Below are 20,002 nucleotides of genomic sequence, written 5' to 3' on the forward strand. Positions count from 1 at the left end.
GAGACAGAGCATGAACGGGGGAGGGGCAGAGAGAGAGGGAGACACAGAATCGGAAACAGGCTCCAGGCTCCGAGCCATCAGGCCAGAGCCTGACGCGGGGCTCGAACTCACGGACCGCGAGATCGTGACCTGGCTGAAGTCGGACGCTTAACTGACTGCGCCACCCAGGTGCCCCTGTATGTAACCATTTAAAGAAAACCCAAGAAACACGTAATCGTTGGAAGAGAAAGACGGTCATAGTATGGTGTATTGTTAATATGACAACGGAGGGCATACAATATTAGGTATAATATGATCTAATTTTTATGAAATCTATGTGTACCACGGAGTTGTATCATGTTATGTGTTGCACCTACGTAAATTCAGGCACCTGGCCTCACCATTCCACTCAGAAGGTGCCAAGAATGGCAGTGACGTGGACGATGTTGCCGGTTGTCTCACTGCCTGAGCATCTCTGCACGGTGAGTATTAGTCTAATACTGAAAACCATACAACTTTTGCATAACCTGACTCCGCAACCCAGCTGAGGACTTAGTTGAGTGCAGTTAGTACGCTGAACGAGGGTGCTTCATGGGGGTGTTGGTAATTTGCCTATCCTCCCTCAGCTTTAAATTTTGTACTCTGGCACTCAGCAAGCCACATCTCGGCTTTGCCACGGCTCCCTTTGGGTTGCGCCAGGAGGGGGCGCTATAGGGAGACTGGACGGCTGGAGCAGGGAGAAGGGACTCCCTCCTCCCTCTTTGCTCGCATTTCCTCACACTTCGGTAGTGGCAGTTGGTTCTGGCTTTCGGCCTCTTTGGGCACTTCTAGAACCATCTTCATCTCACCTCCTTGTTGGTACCAGCACCAGGTGGACAGTCCCACGTCTAAGAGGTCAGAGTCCAGACTCCCTGACCCTGTGGGGTTTTTCCTCCGAGATCCGGAAATACTCCCCACAGCTAGGTCCCGCCCCCTCCCCAGGGATTTGAGTCCCAGCTCCGAAGCCACTCTTCAGGGTTTTTAGGTTCTGGAAACTCCAAACTCTTCCCACTAGACCCCCAGTTCTTGAATGTGATCTTGGGACCTCCTGGGAAATGCTAATTAGAAATCGAATTATTGAGTGCCACCCGCCCAGAACTAGTGAATCAGAAACTCCAGGGTGGGGCCTAGCCATCAGAGTTCAAACAAGCCCTCCAGGGGATTGCAGTGAAGCTCCAGGCTTAGAGCCACTGCCCTAGGCCCCAGCCCCAGGGTGATGTGCTGCTTCCTGCACCTAAAGTTTCTGTCGGACTTCGATTTTCCTGTTCCGTTCTCCGGGTCCTCCAAAACCTGTTTAACCAATTCCCTCGGTTACATTTTTTTGTTGTTAAGATATCTGGGGTGGCGTATCTGATAGGTGACCAAGACTAGGCCTAATTTAGGTGACCAAGACAAGGTCCGGGCACCGGGGTGGCTCAGTCGGTTAAGCGTCCGACTCTTGGTTTCGGCTCCAGTCGTGATCTCACGGTTCAGGCGTTCGAGCCCCGTGCCCAGCTCTGTGCTGACAGCGGGGAGCCTGCTTGGGATTCTCTCTCTCTCTCCCTCAAAATAAATAAACTTAAAAAAAATTGAATTTAGTCAAAATTACCAGTGAAAAATCCCTTAAAAATCCCCCACAGAGCACTGGTATTCCATGCTTGAGGAAGCCCACCATATTCAGTACCGGAACTGATGGCTGATTCCTAGGTAGAGCTCAGATAAAGCAGTGAGCTTGGCTGTAGAGACCACGTGGTTTGAAAACCAGGTAGTATTGTAGAACTGTCTAGTCATTCAGCACGGTGAGATGCTTATAAGGAGAGCCAAGCTGAAAACTATACCAGTTCAGAAAACGCACTACAGAAACGCAAATTCCTTCCCCTTTGTTTTTCGCACCTATGAAAGTTGGAATAGAGCACTGGCTTTCTAAAAAAATTTTTACCTGTGGTAAATCTACATAAAATTTACCATGTTAATCATTTTTTAGTGTACAGCTCAGCAGGGTGAAGGACGGTCACACGCTTGTACAACCAGTCTCCAGAACTCTTCACCTGTACCCATCTGTGCTGCAACTCTGTCCCCATTAAGCGGTCATTTCCATTTCTTCCTCTTCCTACAGCCCCTGGCAACCGCCATTCTATGTTCTGTCTCTAGGAATCTGACTACTCTGGGGACCTCACACATGGGGAATTATACACTTTTTGTTCTCTTGTGACTCTTTACTTAGCCTGTGTGGGGCACTAAGTGTGAGCTCGTATTGTCCTGAATGCTTCACACAAATTAACCCATCGAATAGTCAAAAGACCCCATGTGTTAGTGACCAGCTGTTATTGTCATTAGCGTTATGGACTTGAACGTGTGTGTCCCTGGAAAATTCTTATGTTGAAATTGCAAGTCCCAGGACCTTTGGGAGGTGATGAGGTCTTGAATCTGGGGCCTTAATGAATGTGATTAGTGCCCTTCTGAGAAAAGACACGGGAGAGTTTGTTTCCTCTCTCTTGGTCTCTACTTTGTGGAGATACATCGAAAGGTGTCTGCAAACCAGGAAGAGGGCTCTCGTCAGGAACCAAGTCAGCCAGCACCTTGATCTTGGACTTCCCCCTCTCTGAACTATAAGAAACAAATGTCTGGTGTTTTAGCTACCCCAGTCTATGGTGGTCTGTTACACAACCCAAAGTGACTAAGACAGTGAGCTTCCCTTAAATAAGTAATAAGTACTTGTTAGAGAAACTGTGTAAAATTGAGAAAAGAATACTTTTTAAGAAGTTACAGGAGTTCTAGTACCCAAAGACAATGCCTTCTGTGTTTCTGTAGGCATCTTTTTCCTACCAAATTCAAAATTTTGATTCCCCATCAGTGTTCTAAATTTCGATTCTTGATTGTGGTTTAACATGAACATATTTTCAAAATTCTCTTCTAGGATTTCAACTGCTCCATAATTTTAATAGATGCACAAAATATACATGCTCAACTATTCCTCCACAGAATCCCTGCCTGAGTTCTCGATCTTTCCAGTCAACTATGGCTGTCCTTCTCTAGAGAAATTATTCAAATACATTCAATAGACTGTTCCAGATTCCAAATATTTACTTTGCCCAGTTAGTTCAGATGCTTCCGTTTCTTCCCGAAGGGTCCAAATATTCTCAAACCTAAACTGGTGTTGAAGTCAGGGAGCTGTGATTTAAAATGAGAAGAGACCAAGTGAAGAGACCGTCATTTCCCATTGAGTAGACTCGGGTGAGAACACGACTCCTCCAAGATCACACAACAGTTGACCAAGATGGTCAGAGAGCATGTCCCCTAAGGCGCTATTTCATTTATGCCATTGGGTCCCCATACCCAACACTCCTTTCTAAGGTAAATATTTCCTAATTTTTCCTTTCCCATCCTGAAATGTAATGTACAGCTGATATAACTTACACACAATTAGTTTTAAAATGAACTCAAAAAAATTTAACGGAACGAGGAGATAAAAGTAAAAATTACAATATGAAAGATGGCTTTGTTATCATCCTTGTTTCCCAGGGGAGGAAACCGAAGCCCAGGGAGGTAAATTATCCTGTCTGGGGCAACAGAGTGAGTATGTGGCAAAAACCACAGAGAACCCAGGCAGTCTGGCTTTCACTCATTCTGCACGCAGCCTGCCTTAGGGACGCCCCTGGGTGTCCTCAGGAATTGTAGCAGGGGTGGGCTCCGTGGGCACCCTCCCTCCGCTTTTGTGTATTTTCATTATTGAACTTGTGGGTTCTCATTTGAACAGCAACTTCTGTAGCTACAAACAGGTTTGAAAAACAGAAATCCCTGACTCAGATGGTAGAGTCCCTCCCACTCTGACATTCTCTGAGTCTCTAGCCTTTTTTCTAGTTCAAACATCAACAGCATGCCCTGGGCAGATCAGACCGGTAACCTGGTAACCACGTTTGTTGACAGAAAATACCTGCGCGCTGGGTTCACTGTTCTCCAAGGATTCTGACTCAAACGTCTGTTTCTGAAGTGTCTTGTGAAAATCCCTTCGGGATCCAGTCTTTTTAAAGCTGCAAATCTCCGCACTTCCTTGGTTTCTTTTATGGTTGTTATTATATCATTTGGAGAGAGAGAGAGAGAAAGAGAGGGATGCAAACATATTAGATTCAAAACAAAAGTAATGGCTTAAGTGTACACACGGCACTGAAAGATCTTGCAAAGAGAGACCGATTGTAATTCCTCACATCTAATTATGCACCAGGCCTAATACAAAGCTGCGCTGTAATGAGAGACAGACTTGCCTCCTGGCTGGCTCATTATTAAAGGCAGGAATGGTCTGGGAAAATGCCACTTCGGAGGTGTGGTCATTTCAGCTGCGGGGCATTTGGCAACAAGCTGACGCTAAACTATGACCCCAGTGTTAAGAGGCTGGAATAAATCTAGCAATGTGCAGAGCAGCAAATAAAGATCGTTTGAAGATAAAAATAGAGGAAAACGTTTAATGTCCCCATCAGTGTTCTTAATGATGAATGAAAAAGGCAGGACATGGTTAAGAAAAAGAAGAGATAAATGACGTACATGCTAAAAATCTTTGCTAATATTCTCAATCTCCACTCCATGCACTCCATTAAGATTGTGTTTCAAAAATGTCTAGCTATGAAAAGGGTTTAAAATATAATGGCCACCACTGTCACTGGAGAAAGAAACGAGACCACCATGCAAAAGGCAACAGATAGGAGTTGTGAAATAATAACTACAGAAACCAGCACGCCTTTTCCCCATTTTTCTGACTCAGAGTCTTCCTGGAAAACAGGCTGCAAAGTCAACCGCACAACCACGCCGCCATTTTGTTTGATTTCTCATACTATTCGAAACCCCCCTGAGCAGGTTGGTAAAAGGATATGAAATGAGTTAGGATTTATTAGGCCAATCAAATGGCAGACAGATTAAGCAGGAAATGTGGGAGAGCTACCAGCAACGATCCAAATACAGAGTCTATAACTCTTTGGGAGGGATGAAGTGTTGGGTTATGCACAGAGCTGGTAGTCAATAAATTTTAGTTGATTAAGTTAATTAAAGAAAAAAATGAGAGGTCCCAGTGTTGTCTGCTGGGAGAACAGCTCTGTCCTTCGATTTTATTGTGCTCTAAAGACAGGCAATTTGTTTTGAGTGAAAGGAGACAAGGAATAGCGTAGAAGACACACAAGATGGGTATGGTGACGAACTCAAGTCAAAGTTTACTATAAATGGTCATCGTTAGTGTCTCTTGCATTGCCCCTTGCATTGGCCCCTTGCATTGCCCCGATCTAAACCTGTATTGACAGGGCTGGGGGACCAGCAGGCTAAATTGGGAACTGAAAAAAAATAAGTCAATGAGTAAGGTAAACTCTGAATAAGGAAATAAGACTAAACATTTAGAAAAGATTTCAAGAGAAATATCCAGAATAATTTCTGGTTTGGAATTCCCAAATACCAACCAAATAAATGAAATTTAAAATATATTGTTCATAGACATCAATTCTCAAAACGTCTTCTGGGGGACCCCTTCAAACAATGCCCCAGAAGTACTAAGTACTTAAAATATTTAAGAAAATGATTTTGGTTCCAGTTGCTCTAAGTGTGCAAATGGTAGTGTTGAGAAGAGCAGATACATGTGTGAGCAAGATTTATTTTATAATATTTACTTTCTGTGAACAGAAGATCTTTGAGAGAGAGAGAGAGCTTTACATAGGATTTCATAAACCTGTTAGCTTCTTAAAAATTATTCTCATCAGTAGAAACTTAGGAATATCCAAGCGGGTGTTGGATGGGTAACCAGTGCACAATTTTTTTTTTTTTTTTTTTTTTTACTCTAAGGGTTCAAAGAAAAACTTACATGTAATATAATGTCCTGTGGAAAATGCACCCAACTCAAAATAGTGGTAAATAGGGAGTGGCATCCTAAGATGCCTCTTGTAATTATAACACACTGAATCTACGATTATTTTCCCTGCAGAATCCAATTTTAAGGGGAAAAATTCCCAAAGGAATTAACTAGAGGCACCTGGGTGGCTCAATAGGTTAAGTGTCCGGCTTCAGCTCTGGTCATGATCTCACGGTTTGTGGGTTCAAGCCCCACATCAGGCTCTGTGCTGACAGCTCAGAGCCTTGAGCCTGCTTTGGATTCTGTCTCTCTCTCTCTCTCTCTCTCTCTCTCTCTCTCTCTCTGCCCCTACCCCATTTGTGCTCTGTCTCTGTCTCTCCCTCAAAAATAAATAAACACTAAAAAAAGTAATTCTAAAATCTAATACGAACAGTGAATTAAAACACAAATTTCACACTTTGGTGTCTGCCCTTTGACCTTCTTGGGACTTATACACTCCAGAGAGAACTGATGCCAAAGGTTCAGTGTCACATGTCTCCTCATAAGGCCACCTGCTCAGGCCACAGAAATAAAAATCGGGAAGCAGCCTAACTTAAGACCTTGTGTGCCTTGGCAACCAGAACCGTATCTGCCTTAGCTTTCTTTCTTGTCTCCTAAGGTGCACTTATCTGAGTGTTCACTGACAGGTAACAACACACACACGCACACACACACACACACAACTACAGCCATGCATCTGCCCCCATCATCCTCAATCACTTCTCCCAGTGCCTCTGTTTCTTCACAGGTGAGGCATAAACACGAGGTGAACTCTAACATACTTGCCCGGCTTTAAGATTTTGTGATAAAAAGTTCATACACTGTATCTAGAAACGTTCTAATCAATTTTTGCCTAAAGATGCTTAAATCTGGGAGAAGTCAGAATTGTTTGGCCATCGATCTTTTGCTATTTTATGCCAATGGATGCTTGCTCTTCTTTTTTTCTCCTCCGTTTTGTTAGAATGTTTCCTGGAGTCCTTTATATGAACCCAAAAGACACTGACAAATGGGCATTACAAAAATGAGTCACTGAATAGTATTAAAAGTTCCTTATATACAATACGTACACTGTAATGCCAGACACGCACCGGCCCTGAGGATTGGGAGGACAGAAGGCATTAAGACTGCCGTTTTCCATGGCTGCGTGTTTGGAACCACAGCAAACTTTTCTCCCCTTCCTCATTCTAGATTTAGCGTCTACTTCCCCATTTTCAAGTCTCAGAAAGTCACAAAGCTCCCTTGTGGCAGCAGGGGTAGAGCTGGCTGTGGGAGAGGACAAGGGCTGGCAAGCATGTAAAGATGACTCATTTTAGAAGTGCCAGCCACGGAAGGCAGAAACCACCAACGGGTAGGTAGTGAGACTGCTGGCTGAGGGCCACTGGCCACCCGAACGCCCAACCTCATTACCCTACGCGGGCAACTGAGCCAAATAAAGCCATGCTCCTGTTGAACCTATCTGCAGACAAAAGAGAGATGGGGAAGGAGGCCAAGCAGTAGAACAGTAGAAAAACTATTCTCCTAAAAAGAGCACAACCTATCGCTTCCCAAGAGAATTGTATTCTTTTTCTCCAAACACTGTTATCGTATATTTGGGAACCATCCAAAGATCAAACATATTTTGAAGACCAAACTCTTTTTTTAAAGTTTATTTATTTTGAGAGAGAGAGAGAGAGAGAGAGAGAGAGAGAGAGAGTATTAGCAGGGGAGAGGCAGAGAGCGAGGGAGAGAGAGAATCCCCAGCAGGCTCTGCACCGTCAGCACAAATCCTGACATGGGGCTCGAACTCACAAACCATTAGATCATGACCTGAGCCCAAATCAAGAGGCAGTCGCTTAACCAACTGAGCCACCCAGGCACCCCAAGACCATACTCTTTAGGGGCAGTGTGGAGTGGACCGAATTTGGCTCTGGTGTCCAGGACCTGGGTTCAGATGCTGCCCCCTTATTTACCAGCTATGAGACCCTCGCTAGGCAAGTGACATAGTCTCTTTGAGCCACAGTTTCCACAGGTGTGACATAGGGAGTAACACTGCTCATTTTGAAGGCCTGTTGTGATGACTGGAAAACGATACATATGCCTCCTTTCCCTTCTTCCCCTTCCCTCCCTTCCTATCCCTCCTGCACGAGCTGGCATTAAAACTATCAGAACAAGATCATCCTCCATGCCTGAGGGCGTAAGGGGAGGAAGTGAGGAAGCCCAGAATGGGAAGTTGAAGGCCAAAGAGGGTAAGGAGAGCACGCATATAAAAGGCATGGAGAATCAGAACCCACATGGTGTGAGGAGGGTGCCCAACCTTGGAACATCCTGGCACGTGATAACAGGGTGAGGTTCTGAGTAGAACGAGGAGGCCATGCACCCGGAGTAGCCTGCCAAGGGTGTCTCTGTGGAGGGGTGGCCTGGCAGTAAGTATCAGGGGAGGCCAAAAGGGGCATGCACACGGGAGGGGGGGGAAGCCTGCGGGTGTCAGAGCCAGAATACGAGGAGGAAGGCAACTGTGTGGTGATGGGGGGTGATGCTGGCAATGGTTACATACAGGGGGATTGATCAAGTAAGTAAACATACTAAGAACAGTAAGAGTCAGGTGTTTCACCATCTAAGCAGGGGTAAAAATATGGAAAGGAAGAAAATGACAATGAATACTGTGATGTCACTCCAGAACTGCACCTATCAACATGAACTTGTGACTTCCAGTGCACGTTCGTGCGCACACACCCACACACACACACACACACACACACACACACGCCCTACTTTGTTCCCTGAGAACACATCGGATGAGCAACACCTTAATAGCAATGAGCACACCCAACACCTACAGCTTGGCTTCTAAGAAGCACTCTCCACTTAAAAGGAATCAGAGCCGCTTGGAGAAATGACTGATTCCAGGGGTGAGGAAAGGAAAGTGTTAGATCAGCGTGCAATATCTTGTGGCAGAAAGCAAGGATGTGATCAGTGACGGCTAGGGGCATGTAAAAAAGACACAGCGGCCAGTGGAAGGGATTCACACTTGTCAAAGTGAGGACAAACTGAGCATCAACATAAACCAGAGAACTGGATTCAAACCTGAACAAAACAGGAAACTATGATTTGATATTGATACAAATAAACTGAAAGTTTGATGAGGAATTGAGTATTTTATAATAATCAAATCCAAATGAAGGGATTATTATGTATAAAAAAATAATTGCCTGGGGGCACCTGCGTGGCTCAGTTGGTTAAGCCTCTGACTCTGGATTTTAGCTCAGGTGATGATCTCACAGTTTGTGGGCTCGAGCCCCACGTTGGGCTCTGTGTTGAAGGCGTAGAGCCTGCTTGGGATTCTCTCTCCCTCTCTCTCTGCTCCTTCCTTGCTTGTGTTCTCCCTTTCTCTCAAAATAAACAAATAAACTTAAAAAAAAAACTTCCCTGTAATCTCAAGGTCATGAAAGTCAAGGAAACAGTCAGGAACTGCTCCAAAATAAATAATACGAAAGCCATGTGACTTCTCAATGCAATGCAGGCCTTTCAACTAGATCCTCTGGCTCCAAAGGGCATTCTTGGGACATCTGGAGAAAGCTGAATAGGGTCTGAGGATTAGATGGTAATAATGTATAAATGGGAACTTCCTGAATGTGAGGGCTATGTGCTAATTATGATGGAGAATGTTCTTGTTTGTAGAAATTACACACTAGGGGTGCCTGGGGGGCTCAGTCGGTTGAGCGTCCTACTTCAGCTCAGGTCATGATCTCACGGTTCGTGAATTCAGGCCCCACATCAGGTTCACTGCTGTCCACGCAGAGCCCGCTTTGGATCCTCTGTCCCCCTCTCTCTCTCTGCCCCTCCCCCACGCAGGTGCATGCACACATGTGCTCTCTCTCTCTCTCTCTCTCTTTCAAAAATGAATCAATAGTTTTAAAAAGAGAAATTACACACTAAAGTAATCGGCAGTAATGCAGAATCAGGTTGGCAAATTACCCTCAAGTGGTTTGGGAGACGGAAAAAGATCGTTGTATTACACTTCCCAGCTTTGTGTAACTTTGAGCTTGTTTCAAAATAAAAGGAAAATAATATATGTTAGGTGTCTGGCACTGTCATAAAGACTGCTGGTGGGTCCTACTTACCAAGTTGTGCATCTGTTCAGCAGCTCCTGTGAGCACAGGAGTTGCCATGTCCAGAGACATCAGAATGATTCACTCTACCTGCCAGCAAGCCCTCTAACTTCCCATGTGGCTCCGTGGTTGTGGCCAACGACTGACCGGTCTGAGGGGACAAGATTCCCACCCCTTGCCTCAAAGCGGGACGGTGAGAAAACATTGCAGCGTGATCCCTCCAGAGCCCCCTGCACATTGGCCAAGTAAAGCTTCCTCCATTGTCCTGTTCGACACATGTTTATAAGGTATCTCCTGAGACTGAGGCAGCAAAGAAGATGCAAAGAGGAATACACAAGAATCCTAACTTTAATTTTTTTTTTTTTTTAACGTTTATTTATTTTTGAGACAGAGAGAGACAGAGCATGAACGGGGGAGGGGCAGAGAGAGAGGGAGACACAGAATCGGAAACAGGCTCCAGGCTCTGAGCCATCTGCCCAGAGCCCGACGCGGGGCTCGAACTCACGGACCGCGAGATCGTGACCTGAGCCGAAGTCGGACGCTTAACCGACTGAGCCACCCAGGCGCCCCAGAATCCTAACTTTAAAGGAGACCCTGTCCTCAGTGAGGTCACGGTCGAGTGAGAAATAGCACATACTGAGCAGGGGAGACCAGCATTCAGACATGTTCATCAGAATGCAATGTAGAGTAGGGCGAGAGCTTCTAAGACAAATAGAAACGGCATGCTTTGAAAATTCACAGAAGGGAGCGATTTCCTCCGGAGATTTCCTTCCTCGCCAGGTCGGGGAAGGCTTGGTGAAAGCCCTGGCCTGTGGGCCACGGCGGGTGTGGAGCTGTGGCCCGGGAGTCTGTGCGTCACGGCTCAGGCGTGGCTCAGTGGTTTCCACAGCTGGGTCGCTCTTTGTAACTGCACCGGCTGATGAGCCTTGCTTGCTTTTAGAAAGCAAATAGCTAAGCACCTTGACAGCCAGCACAACAAATGCGTGTCATAATAAGCAATTATTGATCAGGGAGACATTTTTATGGTGTTTTGGGAGTAACTGAATTATAGGCACTGATGTGTTTGAATTTTAATTGTTTACCAGTTCACTGGGAGTAAAATATGGAGTAATAAAACAGATGATACCCCATTCCTTGATGTCCCAGCTCTCCTTGAGCACGACCTTCCTTCAGAATTACCTTAATCACCCAGGATGAAAGGCAAAGTCTAAGGGCTTTTACGATGTTGCTCATAACACTCATGAAATGTTTCACTGTCGCAGCAGATAATATGCCAAGAATAAATAGCATGTAAACAAGTTTCACTACTTAAGAGTTTGACTTTCCACCAACATACCAAACACATTCTCAAGTCAGTCGCTCTCGAGTTCGTTTAGAGAAAATGGCAGAGGAAGGGAAGCTGAAACATTTAATGTGACTCAAAAGATGCCAGGAAACATCAATCCATACAAAATTTTCAAGTATTTGGAAATGAGATGAGAAGAACATGCAACCGCCATTCTATTCATTAGATCAAAGGTCACTTCCAAAAAGTCATGGGGAGAAAAGCACTGTTATTTTTTGGAGCTAGGACGCCAAATTTTATGCTACAGACACGAAAGATAAAATGGGATCCAGTCAAGGCATCGCCCAGTCTAAGTAACATAAACATGTCCAGTAGGAAAATATATTTCCCCCCAAAGGAGATCATGTATTTTGTGTTTCCGTGTCGTCTAATCTTTCTTATTAAGTTCAAAAGAAATTCTAGGGGCTCCTGGGTGGCTCAGCCTGTTAAGCGTCCGACTTCAGCGCAGGTCTCATGGTTCGTATGAGTTCGAGCCCCACGTCAGGCTCTGTGCTGACAGCTTGGAGTTCCCTCTCTCTGTGCCCCTCCCCAGCTTACTCTCTCTTTCTCAAAAATAAAACATTTAAAAAAATTTAAAAAACAAAAGAAATTCTAAAACTTTCCTCTATCCTTCATGGGCAGCACTCTTGTCTGATTTAAAAGTCTCAATTATAGAACTTGAGTGGCAAATGCTCTATAGAATTATGAGCGTGGGAGGGAACGGAAGTGGCCATTACTCCACTCCCCTGCTCCCTAAGTGGGATTCAAAGCCATTATCACAGATAGCAAGAACATAAAAGACTATCCTTAGATATTACAGAGAAATGTAATATCAGCAAGGAGATAATTGAGGAATAAAAGAGCCAACTAAATCAGGATTTGACTGCACGGTTATGGATGACAGAGACATGTCCACAGAAGGGGAAATGGCTTCCAGAGGAAAGGAGTTTACCACCCCCCAACAGTGCCTTAAAATATACGGGAGAGGGGTTTTGCTTCATTCTTTTAACATGCTAATAGAAGCACTTTTTCTGAAGTCTTCAGGTCTCATTTCACTTGAGAGGAATATTTTGGATAAGGTTGAAATGGAACGAGATACTCCCTAAAGCAGCAGGCCTTCTGATTTTCCAAATTTTACCTTTATGTCAAGAACATATGAAGTATAGTGCTGACGATGGGAAATCTTCCCTGGATTATTAAATGAAAAGAAACTTTCAGTAACACTGAGTTGTCCCCTGCTTTTTTCCTTTGCATATCATACCTTACGAATAGGTCTAATTGAAATTATTTGTTAATTGGGCAGGGGCAACGGAAGCACACTCTGTAATACTGTTTAATAAATATCGGAAGTGGTAGCTAGCCTACTGCCATCTGCCAAGAAATCTGAGTACTTTACATGTGCTGATTTATTTATTGTATACAATATAACTTATGAGGTAGGTGCTATTCTAATTCTGGTTTTCCTGAGGAGGAAACTGAGGCACACACACAAAAAAATAGTTTGCTTTAGGCCATCCAACGAGCGAGTGATGGAGCCAGGACTTGAACCCATTTATTCCTGCTCCAGAGAAATCACCATTCTGTGAAATAATATAATAAACCATAGCAAAGGAATAGACCTTACATTTAACGAGTAATTAAGTAAAGCCAGGAAGTATCTTAGATTTCTATCCATTGATTTGTGGGAACAATTATAATGTATCCTCTTTGGATTACAGTTCAGTGAGTTTTGACAAATGCAGACAGTTGGGTAAGCACCACTACAGTCAAGATTTAGAATAGTTTCAGCACTCCCAAAAGTCTCCCGTGACCATTTGCAGTCAATTCCTTTCTCCAGCCCTACACCCTGGCAACCCCTGATCTGTGTTCTGTCCCCACCGCTCTGCCTTTTCCAGAAGGGATCACACAAATGGAATGGTGAAATTATCTTTGTTTGTCTGGCTTCTTTCACCTCGCATCATACAAATAAGACTCATCCGTGTGGTTCAATGTATGAAGGATATGTTCCATTTTATTGCTGAGTAGTATTCCGTGGTATGGGTGTATGAGAGTCTGGTTATCCATCACGAAACTGCATACGATTTGGTGGTCTCTAATTTTGGGTAATCACAAATGACAGTGCTATAAATACTGTCATATAGATTTTTATGGGAACATACGTTTTCATTTCACTTGGGTGAATACCTAGGAGTAGGAATTCAGGTGGTGTGAATATATATCTAACTGGGATTTTTGGATAGCTAAGGGAAGAAAACTCAGTGATAGAAACAACATTCAGAAGGTACATATAACAGCTTCTGGTATACAATGACAAGAGAAAAATTTCAGGAATGTGTATTTTCTTCTGGTCAATCGTATCCAGCATTGGCAAAGACATGGGGGGACAGGACAGTTTCATGCCCAGGTGGTAATGGAGTGAATCAGTATAGTTTTCCCGGAGGAAAATTTGGCAGTCCTTATGAGCATGTGTCATGTGCACTGGCTCCATTTCTGCCCTCAGAAATACACACACGAAGAAGGGCAAATGTGCAGATGTCCATTGTGGTCTTATTATAAATAATATGTCAACATACATAATATGTGAAAAATGATATGCGAGTTAATTATACATGAAAAAGAGGACAATTGCAATGCGCATCAAAAGAGGAAGATTCAATAACTTAGGATACATTTCTTCTCCTCTGGGATATGAGGCAGTGAGGGATATATATATATATATATATATATATATACATATACACATCTACATACACAATATTTATGTAAAACAGAAATATCCATATATATATTTGCGAGGGTATGAAAAGAAGCTCCGGAAGTCTACACAGCAACATCCGTGTCGTTAAGAGTGGGCTGAAGAGAAAGGCAGGGGGTGAGTGAGGACTGAGGCAGGAGACTGCTTTTTACTTAACACGCTTTACGTTACTTGATTTCTCTCCAAATGAGCATGCATCATCTGACACGTAAAATAACAAGTTCAAAGGAGAGCTAATTAATCACTAAGTAACAACTGGCCAGCAACCCCTGTTGTGGTGTCTGCCAGCTTCCCAGAACACAGCTCGAGAAGACGAGGACAAAATGGAAACTCGCCAGAATGAACAGACACCTGAATCTGGACAGACTGTCTGTGAATGAGATGAGCTGGCAGAATGATGTCCCATGCTCTGTCTCCCCAGAGGGGAACTCCGAGGAAGGCACTTGGTGCTTTCCCTCCTGCCAGTCCCTGTGCAGTCAGTGTCTACACTCGCCAGAAATCTGAATGCAACTTCTTCCCTGTAGTGGCTTATGTATGGAGCCACTCTCAGGTTGCACCCATTTGCACCACCACCAGAACCCCCACCTCCCCTTGCCTCTCTCCTTCTACCGCCATTCAGCAACAATTAAGAAACAACTCAGAGAGAACAACTGAGCTAAAGACGGATGCAGGGTTGGGAGATGAAGGGCCTCTGGCAGCCGTGTACTCATTTCTCCCCACATAGAAAATATTAAAGGTGCACACGGGGGCAGAATGACCTCTGGGAGGAGTGTGTTCTACGAACTGGAGCTTTTGTTTCCAGAGTATCAGATTCAGAGTACCAAAGAATCAAACGGTGGGGTAGAAAAGGTGCTTCCTCACTAAAACACTACTCGAAGCTTCCCGAAACTGACAGTGAGTTTCAGAGTTGCAGGCTTCTACCTAATTTCTGGGAAAGGAACTGGACCTTCACACAAGTGTGCAGAAAACAGGACCAATGGCAATCCCCATCCCTAGTATGTTGCCACACGTGAAGTTAAAGCTGACATTGCCTAGTTTGGTGGGGGGTGGGAGGGGAGAAAAAAATGTGCATAAAATAAAAATATGGATAATCATTGTTCCCACAGAAGAGATGAAAACAAATGGAGGGAGATACATAAGGGAAAAGAACAACAATCAAGTGGCTAATGGTCTGGATTAACATTTAATCCAAAATTCCTAACAAATAACATCAGGTTTGTGAATTACATTTTGATCATGACAGCAAAAATAGAAATCACAGGAGAAAAAAAAGATTTGATTGCATAAATAATTCTGAATGTTATAAAATTATAAGCAATATTGAAAGACAAAGAACACACTGGGTAAGGAATTTGTACTATATGACAAAGGGTTAATATCCCTAACACGTAAAGGTAATCCTAGAGATGAGCCCAGACAAATACATTAACAAAGGTGCACAAATTTTATAAATAAGCAAGACACGAAGGAAAAATAACAAATGTCCAACAAATGTATAGAAAACGTATGCCCAATTTCATAATTTAAAAAATGCAAAGTACTGTCTCTTTACAAGTAACTTGGAAATTTATTAAAAGATAACATCCAAAATTCTTAGGATTCATGCATAGTTGTTAATAATCTTTCTGATGTATTATTGCCAAATCCTTACATTTGTACTTAACGTAGACATAGAAATTCCTCTTATGGGGATTTATTCTGAAGGGGAAAAAATCATAGCTTTGTAGAGGGATGTTACTATACTGGGGTATAACAATGAAAAACAGGGAATCATGTACATATCAAAATTGGTTAAATGAATTTCGATATAAATATATCATGTACCCATTAAAAATTGGGTTGAGGAAGAATGATTCATAGCAAAGAGAGATAGTCACCATTTACTATAAAGACTGAAAAAGCATCATGCTACAAAATAGTATTATAATGTAATTTAGTTTTTATATAAATATATATATAAGGAAATACAATTCAAAGGTTATGCATCAAATGTTAATGGCAGTTTTGTGTCTATAGTGAAACTGAGTGATTTTTTTCTCTTTTGGTTTCCCTATAATCTCTAAAATTTCTAAAATGAGTATTCTGAAAGAGTCCCTTTTTTAAGTTTGTGCAAGATAGAGAAAAAAAAAAAAAAAGAATACCCCAATGGGAGTTGCTATGAGGAATGAAACAGTACAGTGTCCCAAGGAGAAAATAAAAACCAAATGTAGTAAAACGGACCTTTCTATTTATTGTTCCTTCTCAGACGTTTTTAGAACCTTAATATCCAGAAAGTATATCTAATTATAACATTTAAAAGCTTGAGAACAACTTGTTCTGAATTTTTTTTATTTATTACCAACAAAGCATAATCTTACTTGACTGCCTGACAAACTTCGTTTTCCATTCACGTTGGAAATTAGAACACATGATGGATTAGCATCTCACTTTCTCTTAATTACTTTTTATAAGCGATGCTTTCTCTTGCTCAGCTATTGAAAATAGCATGCTTACTGACACTGCTCCAAAAAAACAGCAGCACAAATTCAATGGCACACTTCCAAGAGCCGGATAAAACCCAACCCCCAATGTCTTTCTTCGTTTATCCCATAGAGCAGTAATTCTTACTAGTGTATAAGAGAGTCAGTGAGGATAGCAGAATTTCAAACTATAAGTCTTGGCAAAGGCTCTCTGATTTTTTTTTCCTTTTTCTTTTCTTTTCTTTCTTTTCTTTTTTTTTAGCATTTATTTATTGCAGAGAGAGACAGAGTACAAGTGGCCGAGGGGCAGAGAGAGGGAGACAGAATCTGAAACAGGCTCCAGGCTCTGAGCTGTCAGCACAGAGCCCGATGCAGAGCTCAAACTCACCGACTGTGAGATCATGACCTGAGCTGAAGTCGGATGCTTAACCGACTGAGCCACCCAGGCACCGCATCTGATGTTTAGATTCTCTAATGGGATGTGCCCTCAATCTGCAGATACTCCCTGCCCTGCTCCCCAACACATACCCACATACAGGTTGGGGATTTTGAGGTATGTACATGTTTCTCATGGGAGAGTACTGTCTAGGCCAGTGACATATGGGCAAAAAGCACAAACAATATTGTAGCACATTTGATTAACCCAGGAGAGAAGGACCCTTTTGACTGGAAGCCTAGCAAGTAATCTACTTTGTGGTCACAAATTTAAATGTAACCTTTCAATGTGAGGCCAAGTTTCAATTCATTTCTTTTTCTCCCCCTAAGAATTCATCAGAATGGAAACAAAACAAAGAGGCCCTGTTCTTTATATTTTAAATGTAAACTCTCCTTCAATAGGGGAATGGCCACACAAACTTGGTAAATCCACACAGTGGAACGTTATTCGGCAAAAACAGTGATGAGCTCTCAAATCACAAAAAGACGTGAAGGAAGAAGGCAAAACTATGGAGTCAGTAGAAGGGTAAGTGGTTGCCAGGGAGAGATGAACGAGGCTTCGCAGGAAAATTTTAGGGCAGTGAAACTACCCTGTGTGATACCGCAATGGCAGATACATGGTGTTACACATCTGTCAAAGCTTGTAGGATGTACAACGCAGAAGATAAGCCCTAATGTAACCTATGGACTTTAGTTAATAATAATGTATCACTGGGGCACCTGGGTGGCTCAGTGGATTAAGCGTCCGTCTGACTCTTGACTTCGGCTCAGGTCATGATCTCACGGTTCGTGGGTTTGAGCCCTGCGTCAGGCTCTGTCCTGACAATGCAGAGCCTGCTTGGGATTCTCTGTCTCCCTCTCTCTTTCTGCCCCTCACCTGCTCGTGCTCTCGCTGTCTCTCTCTCTCTCAAAACAAATTTAAAAAAAAATAATGAATCACTATGGGCTCATCAGTTATAATAAATGTTATCACTTAAGTAAGGTCCATCCAAGAAAGACTGAATCAGCCAGACGAGGCTGCATACAGAAAAAAGACATTTGTCCTGGCTTTTACTCCACAGGTGGGATTTGACAGATAGGAGAAAGGTGGGAGGACACATCCAGAGGGAAACAGCAAGGGTTGAGGTGTGGAGGTAGGACCGAGTTCCCCGGAGGGATTGAGGAAGAGGGTGCCAGGCCCTGAAGAAAGGAAGTGCATCTGACAAGTAAAGGAAATAAGTTTCAATACATACACTGGGCCAGATTATTAAAGCTCCTGAAAGGCAAGCAGGCAGAATTGCTATTTTATGCAGTAGATAGTACGGAGCCTTAGCAGGTGTTTGAACAGGGGACAAGATACAGTCCATCTGCATTCATAATTCACAAATTTTGAATTTGCAAATTCGCTTCCTTGCCCAAATGTATTTGTAACGGGCATTTGGGCACACGTGCAACAAACAAACAAAAAAAACAAACAAACCAACCCCCCAAAACCCCAAGATGTTACTGATAAGGGGAACTGTTAGGGTGTGGCATATGAGAACACCCAGTATTTTCTATTCGGTTTTCCTGTAAACCCAAAGCTGCATTGGCAAAATTCAATTAAAATGCAGTTAAAAAAAATTTTTTTTAATGTTTATTTACTTTTGAGAGACAGAGAGAGAGAGAGACAGAGTGTGAGCAGGAGAGGGTCACAGAGAGAGTGAGGGAGACACAGAATCTGAAGCAGGCTCCAGGCTCTGAGCTATCAGCACAGAGCCCGATGCGGGGCTCGAACTCAGGAACAGTGAGATCAGACCTGAGCCGAAGTTGGACACTTAACTGACTGAGCCACCCAGGCGCCCCGATTAAAATGCAATGTTACAAGCTCACGATATGAGGCAACAATATATGTCAAGAGAAAAGAAAAACGAACTTACTTTTGGTTCACGATTAGCCACTCCCGAATATAGGTCTGAACACAGTCCCTGACGTGAGGGTCCAGTTCAACCCTAATGAGGTGGGGAATGAAACAAAAGCATGTTATTACTGGAGAGATACAACAAAACAGTCCCTTATCATAACCAAGGAGAGCAGCACGATCTCAAATCTGTATCAGGGGAGAGTGCCGGGGGCATCCCTACCCATTCATCAAGTGTCTGAAATATCCCCCAGGCAACAGCATTTTCACTTTGATGAGACAAACATGTTGGCATTCGATGCTTTGTGGGTTGTCCTTATTATAGGGAATCGTGTTAAACTGTACCTATCCCTTAAAGGCATTCCAACACCAGGGAGGCAGAACCAGCTATAATCACATACGAAACAAGAGAAAGAAGCATAAATACCAATTTCTCACGGGGGTAATATGGGCCTATGTTTTGCTCATGTGTAACCTTGTTAGAACATGCATGTTTCCCCTCGGGAAAGCCACGAACAGTTGTCTCATCCTTTGCGGAGCTGACATGACTTTGGTCGGTGACTATTCTTTTCATACCTGTGCAACAGTGCATCATGGGAAAGACCCTCCCAGTGTTTCAGGGGCTTTTTTGCTGTTTTTCCTAAATGTTTTGGTACTTGAGATAAATGGGTCTAAGGACTGCATACTAAATACTGACTGCCCAAATCCTAGCCCCGCCCCTTATTAGCTACCTCGGGTCAGTCCCCCCACCTTTGTGGGCCTTAGTGTCCTCATCTTAGAGCACTGTTAAGAGAGGAATGTCTCCTTTAGAGGCAGGGGATGAAATTAGGTCAGTATGGGAGTGCTTCGGAAGGTATCAGGCACATGATAAGACTCACTTCTGACCTACTTATTATATGCTAGGTACTGATGTAACCAATTTACATGTATTAATTCAGTTAATCCTCAATCAGCCCCGCAGGGCGTAGGCATGCAATATTATTCTCATTTCGCAGAAGAAGGGGATGATAAGGATCTTGCTCAAAGTCCCGAAGCAAGCAGAAGGGCAGGGACTTAACCCCAAGCCGTTCACCTGTGGGGTGCAGGCTTCCCACCAACCACACTATCGGAGTTCAACCTCAAGTTCTGGGTGCACAGGGGGTCAGTTAGTCTTTATTCTGGTGATGACGACGATGCCTTCCTGGGTTTTGATCACCATGGCA

At 43.4% G+C, this 20,002-nt stretch overlaps 1 protein-coding gene across 4 annotated transcripts in view; it reads right to left on the reverse strand.

The window, feature by feature from the left end:
- The window catches only part of DOCK8 (dedicator of cytokinesis 8), a 226,988-nt gene that overhangs the window by 142,871 nt on the left and 64,115 nt on the right, over positions 1-20,002 (reverse strand). For all 4 annotated transcript variants that reach the window (XM_042913298.1, XM_042913297.1, XM_042913301.1 and 1 more), the window contains 2 exons: positions 18,820-18,891; positions 3,932-4,055 (listed from right to left, as the gene is read on the reverse strand). In XM_042913298.1, the coding sequence (XP_042769232.1) occupies positions 3,932-4,055; positions 18,820-18,891 (196 nt within the window). The remainder of the gene's footprint in view (positions 1-3,931; positions 4,056-18,819; positions 18,892-20,002) is intronic.

This window comes from Panthera leo, chromosome D4, assembly GCF_018350215.1.
Source record: "Panthera leo isolate Ple1 chromosome D4, P.leo_Ple1_pat1.1, whole genome shotgun sequence".
Lineage (NCBI taxonomy): Eukaryota > Metazoa > Chordata > Mammalia > Carnivora > Felidae > Panthera > Panthera leo.